Source organism: Simochromis diagramma, unplaced genomic scaffold (genome assembly GCF_900408965.1).
Source record: "Simochromis diagramma unplaced genomic scaffold, fSimDia1.1 OVJJ01000433.1, whole genome shotgun sequence".
NCBI lineage: Eukaryota > Metazoa > Chordata > Actinopteri > Cichliformes > Cichlidae > Simochromis > Simochromis diagramma.
This window is the reverse complement of record NW_024387031.1, coordinates 3,824,635-3,847,322: the sequence shown is the minus strand read 5'-3', so window position 1 is coordinate 3,847,322 and position 22,688 is coordinate 3,824,635. Positions and strand designations below refer to the sequence as shown.

Here is a 22,688-nt window from a genome sequence, read left to right as displayed (position 1 = left end):
TTCTTTAAAATACAGCGTGTGTTTTTTATACATTATAATTATAATAATGCATAATTATGTGGACATGCATATTAGATCGTTTTTTAGTGAAATATAATCCCTCCAGAAAGGCAGGAAAAGCCCGGAAACTTACTTTAAAACTAAATATGTTCCCTAAAACGGTGGACAGAGCAACAGACCCATGACAGCCTTACACAGGTAGCCAGCAGCTATGACCAGCACTACTTGTGCAGTTAATAAAAGGACAAGTAATGTTTGTCGCGCTGTTGCACACACAGCACGCTCATTTGTTTCAGTTCGTCAGTTGCAACAAGACAGCTTACCAACGTGTACGTAATAAGCTAATACTCCTGGGTGCTACACACTACAGTGTACGCTGTACACCTACTTACTGGTTTTGTCGCATCAGTCTGTGTCTCTGAGTTAACTTGTGTTTCTCCTACAGCTCCGGACCGCAAAAAATGCGCGTGCTCTTTGTGAGCTCGTTCCCGTCTCGTAACCAGCGCGTTCTGCCGTCAAGGGCGATCATTGGTTAAATGTGATCATGTGACTGATGCAAGCCAGATCCTTTTATTTAGCAAAACTGTGATTAATAGTTAAATATTATTGTTGAGGGGCACAGACAAGACTCCGCACGCACACACACATAAAAAAAATAATAATTTTTTTTAAAAAGTTGCCTTATCAAAAGGGCACTTTGGGCACCCATCAGGAAAGGGGCGGGTGCTCAAGCCCCTCTAGCCCCCCTCTGCACGTGCCTGATTATAACCTTAACTATCTGATCTGTGATGCATGTGTAATGTGAGTATATTGAGTTACTATTTGGCGAGCTCAGCTCACTCCCTGTGAGCCTGAGATCTGTGGACTCGGTGTTCTCTGTCACTCATCTTTTTAAACTTCCATTACTTTTTCTGCATTTCTTGCTTTGTCAGGACTAATCACAGCATAGAGTTTGATGCTGTCTCTGTACCAACACAACAGCCTCCTTGACCTTTCTGACATCACTGGTCTGGCCTTGAATTTATTTTTAATGCATGAACACTGTTTTGATCAGAAAATCATTTCTGTTGCTTTCTGCAGGAGGAGCTGGCATGACTTTTTTTTTTTTTTACCATTACGCAGTGTAACTGTTTCTTTGAGGCTGCAGAGGGCGCTCTGCACAAAGAAAACATCTGAGCAATCAAAGTCCACACAGACTGTTTGCGTGGTGGCTTTAGTGTGCACCGTTAATCATCATCGTCTTAAATAAAGAATGAAGACTAAGATGACAAGAAAATCTGCTTAATGGAAGCAGATGTTTGAACAGCTGGATGAGTGTAAACAATTGTGCAAAGGAACAACCTGAAAATATACAAAGAACAGTGAAGCTCTTAAGTGCACATAGAGGTTGTGTTCATAAAGATCCACAAGTTTAAATATGATGCACATTTTATTGAAAAAGTTCATATTACAAAAGTAAAACTATATACACAGTGCTGGCTGTTAAATGGATAAAATCTGCTACATAGTGAGACAACTTTCAGAAGCGTTTTAAGCCAGAGGTTAAAGGACTGAAGCGGTTTGCTGGCTTACTTTGAGGAGGAAGTTCAGTCTGACATTCAGCGTGATGTTTAGTTCATTCTTGAGAAAAAACAAAAGGACAAAGCGACATTTCCTCCCAGTCACTGGTTCGCCTTCTGCCAGCCAAACTCTGATCAACAACAGGGTTTATTAGGTCCTGACAGAAGGAGGTCATCAGGTTACTGCCTGTGTCCGAGTTAAGAACAATGGAGACGCTGCAGTCTTCAGGTCCACTTTGGCTGTGTTTTCCCTGCACGTATTTTAAAACCTGACATCACAACGCACGGGTGAATTTTTGGAAAAATCAGATACTGTAGCACCAGTTTAACAAAATCTGAGCTGATCTTCAGTCTGTGCATCTGTCTAAACCCTGACCCCAAGCATAACGTCTATATTTTATCTTAAAAACTGCACATCAGCATGATGTTGTGTCCAATAGTGCAGCCTGTAGAGGAAGAATGTGAAGTGGAAACTGGTGACTGGTGAACTGGTGAAAACATAAAGTCCTGAATCCACGTTCATTATAGGGACGAAAGGACTGAGGCGAAGCTGCACCTATATATGATTTCAAATGTTGGAGGCTATGTCTTCCGGCTCCTCTTGTCTGTAGTTTGTGGTTGTGTTTAGCATCAGAGAGGTAGTTTATTTCCTGAGTTACATTTCATTTCCTAGTATTGTTTTCTTTTAACATCCTGGCAGCTCATTATAGTTGTACTGTACAGAACTGGGAACTAGAATCATGGAGGTTGTCCCACCATATGATGATTTCATTAAAACAAAAAATGTAATATTTATTTCATGTAATTTCTCTGGTCTCTGGCAATGCTTTAAACATGCTTATAGGATAAATGTATTTTACTCTGATTAACGTGTTATCTTTGTGGTGCTGTCTTCAGTCTGGTTTGTAAAATAAATAAGCTCATTTCCAGCCAGTGGGAGATGGTTAAGTGCACAAACTAGTCAAGCAGAGGAAAGGGAAGAGTGCTGCTGGCTGAGGGGAGTGTGAGGGCCGAGTGTATGTTAATTAAATCCATCACAGATCCACTGTGGTGTTATTTACTGTTGCACATGCCTGAATTATGTTTCTGTGACTGAATGCCTCTAAAATCCTCCATAAAAACAGACACCTGAAAAACACTGTCTGTTGCACAGTTGTCAGTCTGTTCCAGTCTTCAGTGAACACATGCTACGGTTATTGACAAAGTCCTGAGGGTGCAGAAAGCCCAGATCTCGCAGAGTTTTTGGCTGCGTTGCCAGCGGCTCCACCGTCCAGGCCCAGAGAGCGACGGTACGCCGCCGACAGCCGGTACAGGACGTCAGGCCGAGGGCCGGGGTGGGCATCGGCCTTCTGCGTCATCAGCATCTCGAACAGCGTGCTCACCTCAGATAGCAGAGCTCCGCCCAGTGGGCCGTCCTTCTCTGGGGTTTTACCTGAGGAGAACACAAAGAGTCAGAAACTCCAGATTTCTGTTCGTCTTGTTATAAATCCCGCTTCTGGTTCAAGTGAACATGATCTTCAATAATAATCAGCTATTATCTTTTTATTTTCAGGATAATATTTCAACTTGGGGGGAAAAAAAAGAGTAAAATAAATTTAAATGCAAACTTTACCAAACGTGGAGAAGGATGAAGATTCCAGGCCATCCCGAGGAAGGGTCTCACTTTCGGGGGATGGAGGGCTGTTGGGGACAAACACGTTGTCATGGTAATCGCTGGTGAGTGGGAGGGAGAGTCTGGCCATCCAGGAAGGGTCACTGACCTCTGAGAAAACATCATCTGCAGAAAGAGAAGCGATAGTTTTGTCCTCAAACCATCTCAGGTTATTTATAGTGTAATATTATAATACATCTCACAGGTGAGGGCAGACATGAAGGATGCACAAGAAGAAGGAAATGACACAGTGGCTTTATCTGGCGGCTATAAACAAGTTTTTTTTTCCTTCTTCCATCAGTTGCATCCTGCATGCTTGGACCGTATGCCGACGATCACGTCCACGCTGACATAAAACTCCTCCCGGCCCTGCCGGCTGCCTGGCGGGCGAGTCGATGTCAGAGGCGTAAATGTCGGGTGTGTCTCGGAGCTCTAACCTTGGTTTGTGTGTTTTCACTCAAACATTCAACATGATTACATGTCTGACTTCATTTATTCATCTACTGTAAATACACTGTCTGCTGGACAGAGTGTAAGGGGAAAACACAGAGATATACTCCTCATCCTGTTCCTCACCCTGACAACATCCTGTTGATGTTGTGCGCTTCCTGCTTGTGTTTTTATCAGATGTTGTTGTAAAAACCTGATTTCACACCAGCACTAATAAAGTCTTTGTTGACCCTAATTTAACATAAAACATAAAAGATCTTTACAACACAAACCTGGATAAGCTCAAGTACGAGCAGGATTGTGGAAAACTTTGGCAGAGTGACGGGATGAGCAGAAACACCGGTTTATTTTCTCATTACCAGCATTTGTCATTGCACATCTGGAGACCTGCTATAGGAAGCTGCTCATTTGTCATATTCCTGATGTTGGATAATGTGCCAGTCAATTCTATAAGAACATACATGTACTGTATCTGCAGCCGTCGTGGACTAAAAAGCAGAAACTGTGAGAATCAGCCTGCGGACGAGCTTGGTCTCTTTCATCTAACCGCAACCAGATGGAGGATTAAATGTACCACCACAAACACACACTAGTGCTTACATGCAGAATGGTAAAGACCGCCCCCAAATCACCCACCCACCGTCCACCCCCTTTCCTCTCTTTGTTTTAGGAGTATTTCACCACAGAGCACCCAAACTCAAAATCTTCAAAATTACTAAAAATAAAATAAACACTATCCAAGTGTTCTGCCTGTAATTTGAATCCATCTTTATACTTTATTTAATCTGAACAAGTCTTTCAGGGTTTCTCCTCCAATAGGAAGCCTTAAACACTGAGCTCTCCTCGAAAAACAGCGAGGCCTTCTAAGCCTGTATCTTCTTTACCTGTGAAACAGGAGTCAGCAGTGGAAGTAACAGGTCTCATAGAGACTCGTTTGTGTCCACATACACAAAGAAAAAAAATTGTTTTCTCTGTTTAACAGGGTAAAAAAGGCCGCAGGGGTTGATCGTTGAGACCAGAGACGTGCATGACTCCGATTTTCACACTTCTTTTGTATTTTTTAAAATATGTTATGAATTAAATATCCATTACTTGGATAGACGTGCTGCAGCTGAAACTAGTTTTATAACCAAAGTTATTCTCCCCTACTGGCGCTGAATGCATTGCAAACACACAATATACTTCCTACTGTAATATATTACAATCTGTGCTGGATGTCATGAAGAATGTGCCAGTTTGCATCAGTGGACACAAAAAACTGCAAATCAAAAACTGCTTTTTACAACTGTTTTGTTTTTTGCTGTGAGCTCCATAAACTCACAACAATGCTGGCCAAGATGCAAAAGCAGAGCGTTGTAAAATCCATGAACTCATAAATACCAAATACAAAGAAACCAAAGACTCAGGGGGGAAAAGCAGCTGTTCTAACAGAGACAGAAAACAGAGTCAATTCACAAGAGAGGTGGGTGAAACATGAGAGACTCAAGGTGGAGAAACCAATCACCGGAGCAGGAAGCCAAGCAGTGCCTGGCTCATTAGTCATTATATCATTTTTTTTATAATAACCAGAAGGTGCTTTTAACCCCTAAACAGGAGAGCCTAAAGGAACCAAAGGAAGCCAGTGTTTCCTTTGAATGTGTTTTAATATTAACAGGAGGAAGAAGAAAATCTACCTGATTGAAACTTCAATGAGCTGTGGGCCACTGTTGGTACTGTCATCTCATTGGAGGGACACTTCAGTGTTCAAGCAGTACAACAACAAACAATTTTCAGAAATCTTTGTGGGTGTTTTCTTGTTTGTTTGTTTGTTTGTTTGTTTAATTTCAAATATTGTATAACAAGACAAAACTACAAACGTGAATGCAGATTTTAACTGACTGAAGCCTTTCATTGAACTACCAAATGAACACATTGGTCCTCTCTTTCTGTCCAAACACGTGGCAGCACTTCTGCTATCATTCTGTTCATATTTAACAAAATAAAAGTGCAGACATAAATGTACACATTAGTTTTTAAATGTCTCACTGAACTAACACAGCCAATCCCTCAGCATGTTTGTACTCTCTGCTCATGTTGCCTTCATATTCAATCATTTTGGGCTTTTTAAAGAACTTATTTTAACATTGCACTCAAGAACAAACAAATCCTTCCCAACAAAAAAGTCACTTCAAGGGACAAATTGCATTATATTTCTTCATGGCAATATACGGGCCGCATCTAGGGATGACGTGGACCGCAATTGGCCCCCGGGCCACGAGTTTGAGACCCCTGCTATGGATAAACAAACATAAATTCTGTTCATCATTAAATTATTTTACACTAAAAATGACAATAAGAGCTTTCCTTTTCATATATATTTTCCTCTCAAAGTTATTGTCAGTCCTCAGAGTGGAAACTTTGATAAAGATTCTTTAGTTAAAGCACAGAAGCAGTATGCTCATCTACCATGAGTGCAACCAGTAACTACAAAATACAAGACAAACCAACATAAACGCACAGCTTCTCTCCCCTCAGCAGCCATAACATCATCCTCAGGTATGAACAAAGGGACGTGCATTTATGTGTGTGATTCATAAAGGTGCAGGTCAGGAAAAAGAGGAATGTGCTGCCCTGAAGCTTTCTTCAGAGCTGAGCTGTCTGCAGCACAGTGTGACTTACACTGATGATGGAGCCTGCGGGCTGAAAGGTGAGTCAAGCGCATACATAACTCAACAAACTCCCACTCGCTCTTTTGTTTCCCTCCCGCGCTCTCGTCCTATCATAAAGTGACGCTCGTTCTTCCATCATCAGGCGGTAACCCCCTCTGCTCACCTCCAAGCTGTGACCACCACAATGCCAGGAAGAAACTTTTTAACACACCTACAGTACACACTCAGACACTGGATGAAGCGAGTGTTGACTTTCATACCGCTGAGGAATTCCCAAGATGTTAGATAGACTTTGGACAATCGACATTTCTTATCCCTCAATCATTACTGCGTTTTCCAAACACGAAGTAATGAAACCAGCTGTTTGTTTACGGGGGAAACAACTGTCTCCTTACGGCAGAAGAATGTAAAAAAAGAGTGTATCAGAGATTCAATCTCAAAACACAGCAAGACGTCCTGAGTGGAGTGTGTGTGGGTGGATGTGGATGTAACTTGCCACTGTGTTATTTCCTGCTTTCATCCTGTTTTCTACAGTCGTCTTTGACTGTCCATTGTGAGTGATCAGTCTGTGTGTGTGCTGCAGGGTTAAAGTTTGGCTGCTTTTGTCCGACAAATCAAAGAGCTTCACCGGGAGGTTCCAGCTAAATTCACCAGTTTAGTTTCAGTAGATCTTTAAATAGACTAACCATCAGTCAAACAAACCTGAACATCAAATAACCTTCACACAGAGTCAGGACACACTGTTTTATTTTATGGACCTCTATGGTGGGAGGATGCAAACAATGCTTACAGCTACTCATGCTAAACTAAAGAAATCAGCTAAAAAAGAAAAAGAATGAGCTTTTGTGGTCAAAAAACCTGGAACCTGAGTTCATTACTAAAAATATCTACAAGTGCTGAAGAGTTAAACATCATTATTTTACTGCAGTTGAGTTGGTGAGGGTTAGCTGGTTGCTTTTGCTTGAACGTCTGTTCATTTCCGTGCTACGTGGAAATCTGATTAAGAGTTCTGATGATCCTTTAACGTGTGCTTTCCCATTCAGTGGTGATGACGATATCATTGATTTAAGATAGGATTTCACTTCCAATTTCCAAGAATTATTGCTAACCTCGGGTGTCTGTCAGATGTTGTGTGCTTACCAGGATTGTTGAGGAGGTTGCTGAGTCCTTCCTCCAGCTGTGGGTCTATCGGTGAGTCTCTTCCTGGTTCCCAGTCCACATCTCCAGCCTCGCTCTCGCCATGTCCACTGTCTTTGGTGCTCTGCCAGTCAGAACAGTCCTGACCTCCATACCTGCAGACAAACGTGAACTTGACTCACAAACTCTCCGTTCATGTATCTGTTTAACTTTGGGCAGTGTGTCTGTTTAAGCTGATAGTTTGATGTCACAGAGTTCTTGTTTCAATGGAACTATTAAAGATATATATTTTTTAATCTAAAATTGCAATGGGAGCATTCACGTTATACAAAGTTAAACAAGTAGCTGGGTATGCAGTCCAAACTCATTTAAGAACAGAATCTGCCCAATTTACCTTTTCTCTGGTTTGGTTGTTTATTTTTAAAAATAAAACAATTCTTAATGCTTAATAAGAGCCAGAACATGAAATATAAACATATAAAATCTTTGGTGGTGAGTCTATAAATTAGGGATGATTAGAAGTCCCCAGCTCACAGTAACAGTGAGGCTCATGCTGAGTTGGCAGGAGCATGGCCATGCAAGGCTTAAAAACAAACATCCAATTCAATCCTCAAACTCAGTGAGAGGCATCGCAAACATAATGTGGTTAAAACACTTTAAAGCCGGCAGCACTGTTTTATATCAGTTACAGTCTGACTGCTTATTAAAGTCACATCCAAGCAGCACTGCTCTGCTTTGAGTCCACATGATGTTTGGATGCAAACTATAATGTGATATTTAGGATTCTCATGTCAGTATCATTTCCTAAATGTTGCCAAAAGTTCAGAGGTCAGTGTAACGTGATATTTAGAATTCCCATATATCATTCCTTATATGGCCATAGCTCTATATAGCATTACTATCAGTCTGACCTTCAGATCAATCTATGTGATAGAGAGGTCAGAGGTCAAATGTGACATTATAATATAAATCTGTACTTTCTATTTGTTGACGTCATGAATCATGGTTAAGTTCTAAGACATTCTTTTCCCACCAATAAATCATGAAGTTGAGCTTGAGGTGGATGGATGTCAAATTTTAATGATTGTTTAGGTGACCTCACTCTACAGCCCTACAGAGTTTATCAGAATTCACTCAAAACTTTTTCAACTATCGTGTTTACGATACGCTAACGCTACCAAACACAGAACCTGCTTAGTGGAGACAAGTTTGAAAATGTTGCTAGGCGTTAGAATGAGTTTTTGATATCCAGTTAAAAATATATATTCCTTAAAACACGGTGAGTCACAGGAGACAGAACTCCAGAGTACAGCTGAGGTCTGATGTTTTTAAGGGTTTTAAAAAGGTGATAAAATTCCTGAGGTTTCAGGTGACAAGTCCTTTGGTAAGCACATCTCATCAGAGCAGCAGGCTCGGGCAGGAACCAGCGCACAGATAAAGGTGAGCTCACACACAGGAGTTATGCACACTCAGGTGTGTTTTGTGAGTGCGATGAAACAGTGCACCGTGTGTATCAAGGTGATGTCAGATCTTATCTGAGCGCAACAGTGATGCTGAAGTCCTGCTTCCTGTCAGAGCCTCTGAATCACTCTGCTGCAGTCTGCTCTGGCGCACACGCTGCGGGGTTATGAGACACTCTTCCTGCGACACTGACTTTGTGTCCTGTTTTTCTGTTGCTGTTATTTCAGTCACAGCAGGTCAGTCGGTCAGAAACACCAGGGAAGACATTTGTCAGCTGCAGCTTTCACGACTTTAAGCAAAAGCAAAAGTTCCAGCTGAACAGTGTGGCGTTACTGTCACTGCTATGAAGGCACAGATGCTGGAATAATGCACTAACCACATTGAGTCAGGAGCTGCCCAAATTCCCAAGTGCATTTTATTTATATGAGGCCAGGAGCGTCCCTCACGGCAGACATTGAAACACTAAACTGAGGTGAAAAATCTTCTTTAGTCTAAATCAGGTTGAAGAGATGTATTTTCACTTTTCCATTAAAGAGAGTATTTGAACATAGACGATGCTTAATACGCATTTCATGGTGTTGAAGTAATTTTGTTAGGCTACCTACAAAGATCTGAATTCATTTTAAACTTTTCAAGTTAGATTTAGCTCAGGTGTTTGGTGCACAAAGTAGCGCAGCCATAAAATACTCAGCATGGTGATCTCTAACCCTCACCACTGGGTTTCACTTAATAAAACCACAGAACAACAACACGTGTTTGTACGTGGATCAGATTGATCATTATAACATATGCAGGTTCTTAAATTTGGTGGGACCCCCCCTCATATTTCTGCAATCAGAAGAAGACTGCATCAGAGCGCGCAACAGCAATCACAGTCTGAAGCCAGCAGCCATCTGGCTCTTAAACAAGCCTCTGATTAAAGGAAAAACAAGTTCTGGATCTACATCGGGATCTTTCCTTCAGGATATCAGTCTGTTTTTTTTAAGTCAGTGTGCAAGTGCAGTTCCTATCAGGGCAGCAGGAAGTGACTCGTGGTGACCCGTGTTAGTGTCCGGCCACATTTTTAGCTAGAACAACAAATATTGAAGCCTTAAAGGATGAAATAAAGACACTTTGAAGAAGACAGTGTGCCTGGCATATCCACTGTGCAGTCACTTCTACTAGAAAACATTACTCATGTTTGAATTTAAATCATGAGCTGAATAGACTACAAAGAGTTAAAACTAAAAACATGCTGGCATCTGATCAGAGTTAAAACTCTTCGGGAGGTGTGTGTTGGTTGGGGGGGGGCACTGAGTCTTATTTGCTTCTTTTTGATGATGATGACCAAATAAACATGAATACCTCATTCAGTCTGAGCACTCTGTGTCACCTTAAAGAGTGGATTCTTCACTAATCTTGTTTCCAGCTGATTGACCCTTTTTTTTTTTAATCACACTTCAGCACTTCAGTTCGTTCCCATTTTTAAGGCTCCAGAAGTTTAAAAGCAGTTTAAATTCATATAGATACAGAATGTGAATGTATTTCTATTTGGAGCAAATTTTGAGTATAACGTGGTTTTGTGCCAGATAGAAGCAGGTTTGTGACCTTGCTTTGATTTGCTGCGTCTGTACTCCAGAGGAGGATGGAGAGGAGAAGTCAGACTGACCTGCCATTGCGGTGAGAGTATTTGTTTCCACGGAAGTTCGGTCTGGGCTGCAGCTGACCCTGATGGAGGAGAGAGAGGAGCTGGGAGATCTGCTGTAAGGAGGAAAAGATGGAGGGAGAGGAGATGAAAGATGAAGGTGAGAAACAAGAGGAGAAAAAAAGGGTTAAACGCACATTTTCAGACATCACTGAAACATTTCAGTTTATCCAGCTTCACCTGAGGTTCACCTGACAGTAAACCAGAGTTACTCCTTCACAGTGAGTACTTCTACCAGAAGTCAGGCACTGGCCGCATAATATTTCAATACACACATGCTGCACACATATTTGTGCAGGGTCAGACATTATTATTATATATATATATCTCAGAAAGCTGGTGGGTTATTCATCGGGCCTGTTTGGAAGAGCGGGGTGTAATTTGGTTTCTACAGGTAGATGAAACATGTTTGGAGGTGTAGAACCTCAAAACCTCTAAATCAGCGGTCCCCAACCCCCGGGCCACGGACCGGTACCGGTACCAGTCCGTGAGTCATTTGGTACCGGGCCGCGAGAGTTGAGGCTCAGGTGTGAAATGTATGGTTTTCAAGGGTTTTATCGGTTTTCAGTGTTATTTTGTTATCGTTTTTATCGTTAACTCAGTTTTCCTGGGCCTTTTCACGTGTGTTATGAATAAATCTTCTTTTTTTCGGTACCAGTACTAGTTTTATTTAGTTGTATTTATCCGCGACACCTTAAAGGCTGGTCCGTGGCGCAAAAAAGGTTGGGGACTACTGCTCTAAATCACCACCCAAGCAAAGCAGTTTCATGGGCAGAAGTCAGCAGGCCAGTGCGGTTATTTTTAATTTATTTTAATTTGCTAAAAAGCCATTTCATTGATTTTTTTTTTTTTTTGGTCACACATGATGATCCCTCCCACTCTGCGTTTTCTTTATTTTCTTCCTGGTTTTGTGTAGGAGGTAGACAGAGTGGAGCCACTGAGCTGATTGCTACATAAGCTGGTTTTCATGCATTAAATCTCTTTCGGTCTGCTTTGGCTCACTCTGATTGATTTTTATTTTTTTTCAAACATTCGAGCTCATCTGCAGTCACAGCCACACACAGCAAGTTTGTGGTTTATGGCACTCTTGAAGCTGTTTTTTTGTTGCACATTTACTGACCACAGAGTTAAAAATCAGTGCCTAACGAGTGATAACAGACCCTGTTCACTGCAGGCATTTTGAACTGATTAACACTCAGAGACCCATGACAGTGAACAAGCATCCACAGAGGATCTCCTGAGCTTTTTTCCTGCTGAAGGTCCACTGAATAATCTCACTCCTAAAGTGAAAACATTTTGTTTGCAAATCAAATCGATATGATTCACAAATTTTCTACAGACTGTGATGATTCATGTCCAGCTTTTATATCCAGCTGGACAAAAGTTTCAAAGGTGAGTTGGTAACAGCTCTGTAACTGAGGGGAAAGGAACTTGTGCATGTGGGATTATTTAATAAGTCGCTGTATCTCCATCACATGCAGAACATCACTTTAAGTAAAAGGTTTTTCTTTTGCTTTCAGAGTTGCAGCAGCTCATGTTTAAAGGATTAAACTGAAGCTCCAGTGTTTTTACTCTTCATAGTTTATAAGTAAATGTATGAACAGCTGAACTTTGAAAGAAGTCAATAATAAATCAATGTAACTGCCTTGTTAAGGTGAGTGGGTTTCTCTGCTGGTTGAACAAAAAGTGCACGTGATACGAGCGACATAAGGAAATTAATTCGTGCTCTTTGTGATTTTTGTTTTAGTGTTGCAGTGTGAGAACCGAGCGGCCGAGTCCGTCTCACTGCTCTGAGCTTTCTGCTGACAACTCTGTTATACAGCGGATACACACTGCACACCAGGGAGGAAGCGCACACACACATGTACAAGGTGAATAATGTGTGTGTGTGTGCATGCATGCTAATTTATGACTTTGTTTTAGCCGTGACATTTGTGTGTTTTTTCACGTGCACTCTGCTACAGTGACAGGAAATGGTCTCTACGTAAAAGCCTATTCTTCTCTGGCTGGTTTCCTTCCAGGACGAACTCCAAAGTATGCACAGTGATGATCGTTTGTGTGTGTGTGTGTGTGTGTGTGTGCGCGCGCAAATGCGTGTGTGTGTGTGTGCGCATGCGTGTGTGTGTGCGTCTGTGTCTGTCTGTCTGTGTCTTTGTGTGGTGAGGTAGAGGTGAACAGTAAATCCCCCTCCTCCAAGGCGTCGAGCAGGCCTCTTCCTCTGTGACCTCGAGGTGGGAGAGAAATATCTGAAGTCCAAGGAGTGCCAACTGGGCCGGCTGGGAGGGTTAAGGAAAGGAACTGGGCAGAACCCAAAAAGGCCTCTTCCCGTTTCTAATGGGATTCACGTGAGGATGTCGGGCCCAGCCAAGGTCTTTGTTCTCTGTCTGCAGGGCGTTGGCAGCGACTTTTTCCCTCAATAATGCAGATCTGTTTTAACAGTGCAGCATTTCCACAGCTGAAAGTTAAATTCACCATGACTGTGACGCTTGTAAAGCATTTCTAAAATATAAACTGACTTTTCTTTTTATCACCATTAATTGGTGGCATCCTCTCTACAAAATCAAATGAGGACAAATTAAATGAAGCTTTCAAAATGTGCTTGTAACTCCAAATACTGAAGAATTTATCCCCTTGTGGTCACGTGAAGTGTTAAAATGAAACTCCACATTTCCTGAGTAACATTTTAAGCACATATAACTGATGTTTATTTGTAATTCCAATTATCATTGCTTGTCTATGTTCACTGATAGGTTCAAGGAACTGCTGAAAGTAAGCTGTAAAAATCCACTCTATGCTATTCACTCAGCACCAAACAACAGACATAACAGGAAACAAAGCTAGTGGCGTATTTAGGAGCCAAGGAACCAGATATTTCCTTTGGGAGATGGTGAAGAAGGAATCCTGAAACTACCTGCCATACAAAGTCAGTCATCAGGAGAAAGAGTGAACAGTCGGAACTATTTTTCACTGGTGAATTAATGTTCAGTTGGTTTCTGGATCACAACCTAGAACATCACGGCATGAGATATAATGTTTTTTTTTTTTAAATAAGAAAAACTATTGCATGAAATAAATCCTGTTTGTTGAGTTATTTTAGGCCTGTGCAGACAGGCTCTCTGTAAGTTTTTTTTTTTTTAAGCCATTTGAAAGTGACAAAGCAGCATGTCAGAGTAGTGTTAGCTTACACCCTCACACACTCCTCTTCTGGCCCACGTCCTACAGAGCATGGAGCGGCCCTTCCTCCAATATGAATCTGATATGTGAGATTTAGTTTAAAAGTCTGTCGGGGTTTCTCGTGGGGGATTTTTGGCTGTGACACATGAGCACATGAATAAATGTGCTACTTTTTGGTTTCAGAGTGATCCATCAGCGGGTTATTCTCCCCTACACTCACACGTCTCGGCTGACTCCAGCCTTCAGGCAGTCTGAGTAAGTCATCATACAGAAGGCTGAAAAAGCACAAAGACTGCTGGGAAACTGTAAGGGAAGCTGCTCTGTGTATGTGTGCTGCTGTGGTGGTGGTGGTGGAGGAGGAGGTGTGGGGTGCTTTTAATCTCTACTCTCTAATGGACTTCACTTCAGATTAATCTCCAAGCCTCAAAGGAGAACACTTAATTACTCCAACGCTAACTGTAAGCACATGTTGAAATAAATGTGATCACACATTTTCGACCTAAGTAAATGGCATTTAGATGAGAGCCAGCAGCAGCACATTATCCTTAATGTTTAAGCTATAGAAGAGAATGTAAATAAGAGCACATTAAAAAATCATCATGCAGATTTTGTGAAATCATTAACACCAGATAAATGGATAAATATGTCAATTCAACCTGCAGGAAAGTTGTTGTGTTTTGGAACGAACGTGGCTTGTTGTAATGAGTTTCATTCTTGCAGCAAATTTAAATAGTTTTAATGTTTGAAATCAGTCATGTGTGACTTCATTTTACTTAGAGATCTCTCCACAAATGAGACCTTAACTCGTCTTTTTATGCAGGTTTAGTTGTATATACCGGTGAGTAAAGGCTTTTTAAACACAAAACAGTTTACTTGATTAAAGACACCCAAACTTTTTTTATTTTAAAAGACTTGAATTAATAAATACATTCAAGTGGCCAAAATTGTAGATTAATGCCACTGATCATTACCTTAGAGATAAGAAACAAACAACAATAAGATTAAGTCTTGTTAAATATTATGGAATAAGTAAAAGAAGAAAACTCACCTGCACCTCTGGAGAAGCTGAAGAAAGCTCAATGGAGTCTCCAAAAGCAGCCATGGAAAGACGGACCAGGTTTCGAAGGATCTGCCGGTGAGCTGCATCACGTGCTCCATGTCCATCCGAGGTCTTTGGCCTCCTGAGAGTTGCCACAGATGCTGATGAATATTGTGAAACCGTTTCCTCTCCTTCAGAGTTCTTCGGCCTCTTTAAGGTGCTGGAATGTGAGACTGAGGAAGAGGATGAAGTGTTTCTGGATTTGTGAAGAGTCCGGTATGATGTTGCTGGAGATGAAGGTAAGGTTCCATCAAGTTCAATGTTTCCAGGTTTCCTAAGTGTTCTGCAGTGATGGGTGTTGGGGTGAGTGACATCCTCTTCTAGATAGCCTTGGGAATGGAAGCTTGCATTCATAACTGATGGCATTAAGCTATAGTGACTCTCAATCTGCTGATCATCTGAGGCTGGAGGTGGAGTTAGTGGCCGGGCTTCACCATCGTCCTCAGGGAGGTCTTCCTTTCTTTCTCGGATTACGGGAATTAACTGAATGTCAGATTTTCTGATGTTCTTCTGTGGGCGCCGAGGATGGCGGGTGTAGGTCGATTCAGCCTGTCTGCAGTTGTAGGCCCGGTTGTCCCTTTTCTCAGGGCGGCAAAATGTTGTCACCAAAGCGATGGCCAATAGAAGAAGCAGGCATGTAGCACCGAGGCAGATTGCCATCATCATAGTGAAGCTGAGCTGTCCACGGTTTCCAGGTGATGAGTTCTTTAGATGGTCCTTGAGGTTTATGAAAGTCACCTCCAGAGTTGCCTTAGTAGCCAACCTCGGAGTGCCCATGTCAGAAACAGTGATGTCCACCTTAAAGGTTTTCCCAATGAGCTCGGTAGCATTAGTGGTATTAACAAACAGCTGGCCTGAGGTGTTATTCAGCCAAAAGAGCTCAGACGGGTTTCCATCAGTAATGAGGTACTGGAGTTTCCCATTGAGTCCCGTGTCCTGGTCTTCTGCTTTGATTGTTGATGCGAGAAATCCAAGCCCCTCTCTGACTGAGTGATCAGTTGCCACATTGGTGGCTTCCTCTTTGATGGCATTCCCCAACTCTGTCACAATCTCACCTCTGTATGCATCAACAGGTACACTGAGAGATGCTACACCTTTTCTTGGTTTTGGCTCCTTGATGACCGGGAAGTTGTCATTTACATCTTCTATGTCAATATGTACTCTAGCTGTGCTTGTGAGTGGTGGATGTCCATGATCAACGGCTTCCACAATGAAAGAGTAGTTCTTGAATGCCTCGTAGTCTAAAGGTTGCTGGACACTTATGACACCAGTTTTGGGGTGAATTGAGAAAGTCTGCGTTTTAGTTTCCTCAACAATGGAGTAGGAGACTTTTCCGCTGAGCTCCAGGTCCTCATCATGGGCTTCGACTTTGAGAATGTGGTAGCCTGTCATGTTGTTCTCCTTGAACGAAGCTCTGTAGATGGGGGTCGAAAATACTGGGGCATTGTCATTCTCATCCAGAACATAGACAGGTAGATGTTCGACATAAGAAAGTAAGGGGTTTCCGCTATCCTGGGCAAAGAGCGTGATATTATACTGCATAACCTTCTCACGATCCAGGGAGCCGCTGGTGACAATCATGTAGTCGTTGCCGTGCATCTTTTTAAGTCGGAAAGGGCCTGAGCCTTGTTGAATCTGTGCAGTCACATTTCCATTTCTTCCTGAATCTGCATCAGAGACCGTCACCACAGCAAGGAGAGTATCCTCTGGAGCTCCTTCCAGCACAGTTATAACCTGCGAGCTGGCTGGGGTCCAGGTCAGGCGTATCCTCGGTGCATTATCGTTAATATCTATGAGTTTGACGTGCAATCTGCAGTAAGAGGGGATCGCATTTGGCCCACGATCGCTGGCCTGTACAATTACTTCGTAAGAAGACTGGGCCTCGTAATCCAATGGTGCCCTGATACTCACTTCTCCCGTTTGTGGGTCCACATAGAAGAGCCTTTGAACTTCTGGATGTGTGTGCTTACTAAATGAGTACTCAACCTCCCCATTGGCTCCCTCGTCTGGATCAGTGGCCTTGAGCTTGATTACAGTAGTCCCGAGTGCTGTGTCCTCTGGTAATGACACAGTTGGATTGCTGTCCTCAAATGTGGGGCTGTTATCATTTGAGTCCTGAATACTAACACGGACTAATGTGCTCCCAGATCTGGGTGGATTCCCTTTATCCCACGCCACAAGGGTAAGATCAAAGGAAGCCTGAATTTCCCTGTCTAATTCTTTGACAACCACCAGCTCTGCCTGTTTCGTCCCACCAGGACCAACTGTCACATCGAGATCAAAGTGCTGGTTGACAGACAGTGAGTAGGTCTGGAGGCTGTTGGAACCTGCATCAGGATCCACCGCCCAGTCCAATGGGATTCGCTTCCCAAGGCTAGCAGATTCTGAGATCTCCACTTCTTGCAAAGTATTGGGGAAGCTGGGACTGTGGTCATTTAAGTCCATTACTTTCACGTGAACCCGCAGGCACTTCACAGCACCTCGTTTCCTGTAGAGGACACTAAACGCCACCTCACACAGGTCAGTCCCTCGGCACAACTCCTCCCTGTCCAATCGGCCCTGGGTGGAGACAACCCCATCTCGAGTGGTGACAGAAAAAGGAAGGGCTTTTCCCTGTTCCACCACCTGGAAATCCTCCAGAGATCCGCCTTCGTCCCTCTGCCGCAGGTCATCTGCCAGACAGCCGACCCGGGTTCCCGCCGGCTGCTCCTCCGAAACCTGGTACTGAATAGTTGTTGATGAGCAATGTGAGGAGAGCGTCTTGGAGCAAAGACTCGCAACGAGAAGCAGAGCGAGCAGCATGATGATATAAAGCAATAGTTAGCTGCTGTCTAAAAAAAGGGTTTTTTTTCTGTGAAAGACTAATTAAACAGACATCTCTAAGAATCCATGCGCTGACCTGTAAAGAAACAAATAAGAGATATTTTAAAGTCTAAAGACTGTTAAGTGAAATTATTTTGTGACTCTCTCTGCTGTCAGATAAAATGATAAAATTCACATTTCTCCCAAACTAACCACCACGACCAAGTCAACAAAGTTAAGAAAAAACTGATGGTTTTCAAACACAAATACCTAGAAAAAAAAATCTCCAACGTGGTCAGGATACAATTATAGAAGCCTACAATTAAGATATCATCCTCTCTTTTCTTCCCTCACGTCTGCCTGCTGTTGTTACTCACACATACAGCTGCTGGCGTCCAGCCTCTCACTTCATCCTCCTTGACTCTGTAAAGTTTGGTTCCAACTGAGAAAGCTTGGAAGTGGGTTTCCACATGTTAGAAGGGCACCAGCCAATCCAAGAGCAGGAGGAGGGTCATATGTAAATGAGTCCAGACTGAACACAAAAGAGACGCTCTCCCCTGTACCGAGCAAACTCAGCTCAACTCTGGAGTGCCTTTAGAGAAATATGACACTGCCTCTCTGTCCCCCCCCCCCCCCCCCCCCCATTGGTCTGCATTTCATCACAACCTGCAGTGTGGGACCTTAAATCACTTGGAAATTTTGTTGTATCCCAGTGGGAAGATAACTGGCTGCAGGATATATACCCGAGCTTCATCACAGTGATCTATATCTGACACAAGAATACAAACACAGATAAACCATAACACACAGGCTTATTGTTCATGCTATTAAAAGTGTATTATTACTGCGCAGTCTGCCTGAACACAGTGATGACTTTCCCCCTCTTTGAACAGTAGTCTTTGTTTTATGTACTTGGAAATATGCAACATTGTTTTATTCCCTCCTGGAAAAGCAATCCTTGAAGAGTTCGCCAGCTATGAAGTAAATGCTCAAAATCCAGAAGCCTGTCCTTAATGTGACAAACCCACATTCCAGCCTTCTCCCAAATATAATTACAGTGAGTTTCATCTTCAACCACACTGCCACATGAGGTCAAAACATTTCCAGAAAGCCATGGCAAACACATTTCGCTCATTCCTTTGCACTTAAAGGTTTGTTTATCAGTGAGAGGAGTTGAATGCTTTGAAAAAAAAGGCAGTTCATGTCAATTTAGAATTGAATTTTATTTAGTTCAGAATTTAAAGTAAAAAGAGTAGAATAGTCTTGTAGTTTAATGTTTTTCCAGCATGTCCTCAGAATATCCTGCAGACACACAGAATTATGCCAAGGAAGGTTCAAGCATATCGCTTTCCTTTGGCTCAGACAGAGGGGGACTATTCGAAGCCTAAAGCCATCAGTGCTGTCACCTGCCAGTGAAAGACTGAGAGGAAGATGGATGACTGATGAAATCAAAGAAATGCAAGACGACAGAGCTGAGAGTCCCATTCAGAAACATATATCAGAGATAATTTATGGAACTCATAGTCACACATAGGATCCACAGATTAGTTTGCCCGAAATGAAAGCAAAGCACAAAGCAACTGCCTTTTTTTAATAAAGTTGTAACTAAAGTGTAAAAGCAAAACATGTAATTTGCTGAACAGCCAACAACATGAGTGATTTTAAAAAGCTGATGTGAAATCTCCAAACAACCGTCCAGTTCACTGACATCATAAGGAGATCGTTTCATTTCAGATTCAGTTCTGTTTAATTTATATAGTACCAAATCACAACAAGAGTTATCTCAGGGTGTTTTATTTTGAAAGGTAAAGAAGCTACAATAATTACAAATCATTAGATGCACTTTGGAAAAAAATAGTTCTGTGGTTTAGAGTGTTTACTCAAAGGATCAGATTACTTTCTCCATCAGTTCTTATTGGGGTTAAGAACTCAGGTGAAACTGAATGAAGTGATAGCAGAAACTACGGGCTCACTTTGAAATGTAAGTATCCTATGGTCCTTGCTGCAAAATTAAATTAAAAGGCACAAAACTGACTTCAAAATGTGATTTAAAGAAATCATTAGCGATAGTGAAAGGGACACAAACATCAGGTTCCAGAATGGCAAGACAGTACTGGAGAACAAAATATCTGAATTATGCCTAAATATTAAAAAAACAGAATAAATCCTAAATAAAACATTTAAGTGTAATTTAACCCTCAGTGATGGAGGTCGTCTGAGCAGGAGTTCAGCCAGGCAGGGCAGAGGTCAGCTGGTCAGATGTGGTTATCTCCTAAACAAACAGCATCACCCGCCTGTCTGCTATGTGTGTGTGTGAGAGTGAGAGAGAGAGCAAGACCACATTCCCTCTTGAAGCTGCAGACGAGAATGTTTTCGCAGACACACACAGGCATATGTCTGCTTCCAATTAATCTACCACCTGTATGGAAGAATATTTATGTGTGTGTGTGTGTGAGGAGGGGGTTAAGTAGTTCTATACCATCAGTCTTCCTGTGTATACTCAGTTTTGTACTCGTAGTTGAAGTTGGTTCTTATTAGTGTTTTTCTTTTGGTGTTCCTACGTTCACTTTCATTCATTTTTGATGTTGAAGATGTAGATAAAAATGTTGCTCTTGGGTCGGGTTGAAAATAAAAAAACAAAACCCCAGACCCTCCACTCTAAAGTTTAATGATTGACATTATTTTTAGTCCCAAAGATGAAGCTTGGGGTCCTGAGGATGGCAAAATGAGTTAACAACAAACTAAACTTCAAGAAAGAGGTGCACATCAATGATAGTGTGAGGGTGCTCTCTGAGAAGAGAGACAAAATGAACACAAACAGATTAAAATACATGCAACAGACAGAACAGCTGCTGAGACAAGCAAGAGGGACTTAAAGGTCCATAAATGAGCAAAAAGAGAAGCAAAGCTAGAAGCAGATGCAGGACACACTAAAACAGATGCAAAAGAAAAAAAAAACAATTGTAATGATAAGACCAGAACTCATGTAAATCCAAACAGACAGAGGGAAACCAGACAAAAAGATACAAAATTAACAAAATTAGATGCAGAAACAGTGGAAACTGAGGAGAAACGACTGATAAGGCACACCATGAATAGCACTGCAAATAACATGTACGGTTAACATTTACACAAAAACGATCCAGAACTAAGATCAGATAGGCTGATGGAGGTCATTCTGTTTTCTTCACTGTTAATCCGGTGCACTGTTGGGTGGGGCTGCCGGAGCCTGGAAAGGTGTGGCAAACCTGGACAGGTCCTCCTGTCCATCACAGACTGAAACGGACTAAAATGAAATGCAAAATGCAAAATGCTCTTCAGTGGGGCAGACAGACACACAATGAACAAAATTTACAGTACAACCACAAAAAAACCAACTGAAACATTCTGTCTTCAGGTAAATTAATTTATTAAGTTTGTTCTTTGAGTAAATTGGAAGAAAATAAACAGAAAACAGAATTTTGTAAGAAGCAAAAATGATCACAAAGGCTCAAAAACAGCATTCAAGTCTCCAAGTGCAAACCAGCAAATAGATGCAAAATATCCACAGAGAGACTCCAACTGTGCAGAATCCACAAGCAGAACTGATTCTGCTGCAAAAGCTTTGTGGCTGGAAACTGGACAGAATTGGTCCCCAAACGATGTGTAAAGGTAAAAGGCAGAAGGTGAGAGGAAACTCAAGCTCATTGTTGGTTGTCATTAAGTGTTAGAAGCGTCACCTGACTCTGTGTGTGTGTGTGTGTGTGTGTATTTATTTGTGACCCCATTAACTCCCATTAGTGAGGTCCCCTGTAAATTCACCTTTTGTTTGGCTTAAAGCCTCACTGAAAGCAGCTCAAAAACCCCTCCATAAACAGTGTGTGTGTGTGTGTGTGTGTGTGTGTGTGTGTGTGTGTGTGTGTGTGTGTGTGTGTGTGTGTGTGTGTGTGTGTGTGTTTGAAAGCAGGATGTAACTGATCTGCTGACCTGCATGTTGCTAGATAAGGATCGGAGTGGAGGAAGACAAATACCAAACACTCTGGTGAGGACAAACTGTGTGTGTGTGTGTGTGTGTGTGTGTGTGTGTGTGTGTGTGTGTGTGTGTGTGTGTGTGTGTGTGTGTGTGTGTGTGTGTGTGTGTGTGTGTATTAAATAAACATTCTTACCAAATTTAATTTACAGCCAAACACAGAAACTATTGTCTGCAGCTGCTGCAACTTCAAGAACATTAAAGTGTTTTTTGTTCTGCTGTCGAATCAGATTCTCTGATTGTGCTAACGACAGCTGCGTGTTTGTCTGCATCACATCGATGTGAAGCATCTAAAATTATGAGACAGTTTCAACATGTAAGAGAAAAATCCTTCTCACTCCCAGTTTATCACATACTGGCTCTCGTTTAGTGAACTGGGTTCTCCTCCGCATCAGCAGGCAGGTGGGATGGCGCTGGCGTAGACCACAGGACAAGTTTGGTCTTTGGCTGTTGGTTTACTTTCGTGAAGAGGTTGTCCTCAGTGATCCTTCTGTGATATTTTTGTGTAGCTCAATCTCCGCCACTCTTTGCGCGCGAGGGGGTTGGTGCACTGAAACAAACCAAAGAAAAACTTTTAAAGTTTAAAAAGCCACCATGGTCACACCAAATTTGGGTTTTACTTTATATTTTTAACCTTTAAGTCTCAGGTGGAGTGGTTAAGCTGCTCCTATTGTCCTATCCTTTTGTTTGTGTCCTGTGGAGGACGAACTAATCATTTCAAGGCTGATGGGAGCCACAGTTCAGACTCTCTATGTGTTGCCTTTGTCTTTATTAGTCCCATAACTCTGTTCACCTTCATGTTCTTTTCTTGGAACCTGTCCTGGAAACCAGCCTGCTTGAATGTGGCCATGCCTCCGTAAGCGCCATCAGCCACTCTCTCCTGCCTTGGTCAGCTTCTCTGTTCTCTGCAGAGGAAACGGCTCAGCTGCTTCCCACTCTCCACCTGTGAACTTCTATTCACCTTGGGGGTTTTTTTGCCAGGCCAGTACTCCTCCTAGACTCCAATCCTCACTC

General features: G+C 42.2%; 1 protein-coding gene across 5 annotated transcripts; it reads right to left on the bottom strand.

Annotated features, from left to right (window-relative positions):
* Window positions 1–1,410: 1,410 nt before the first annotated feature.
* pcdh12 (protocadherin 12) lies at window positions 1,411–18,128 on the bottom strand. Of its 5 annotated transcripts, none has more exons than XM_040043148.1 (6): window positions 18,043–18,128; window positions 14,813–17,762; window positions 10,555–10,646; window positions 7,449–7,600; window positions 3,172–3,336; window positions 1,411–2,991 (listed from the first exon to the last, which is right to left on the bottom strand). In XM_040043148.1, exons 2-6 carry the CDS (start codon window positions 17,663–17,665, stop codon window positions 2,753–2,755), a joined length of 3,501 nt encoding a protein of 1,166 aa, XP_039899082.1. In that variant the 5' UTR covers window positions 17,666–17,762; window positions 18,043–18,128; the 3' UTR covers window positions 1,411–2,752. The 5 variants fall into 5 exon arrangements, with proteins under 5 accessions (XP_039899082.1, XP_039899085.1, XP_039899087.1 ...); XM_040043151.1 differs by having other exon boundaries at window positions 10,555–10,643; XM_040043153.1 differs by having other exon boundaries at window positions 14,819–17,762.
* Window positions 18,129–22,688: the final 4,560 nt, after the last annotated feature.

Bases quoted from the DNA above. Each gene is read 5' to 3' on its own strand.
- pcdh12 (XM_040043148.1), bottom strand. From the start codon at position 17,665: ATGCTGCTCGCTCTGCTTCTCGTTGCGAGTCTTTGCTCCAAGACGCTC. The intron at 10,647-14,812 runs GTGAGTTTTCTT...TCCTCCTTACAG, and splicing joins CAGCTTCTCCAGAGGTGCAG to CAGATCTCCCAGCTCCTCTC. The intron at 7,601-10,554 runs GTCAGTCTGACT...GTTTGTCTGCAG, and splicing joins TACTCTCACCGCAATGGCAG to GTATGGAGGTCAGGACTGTT.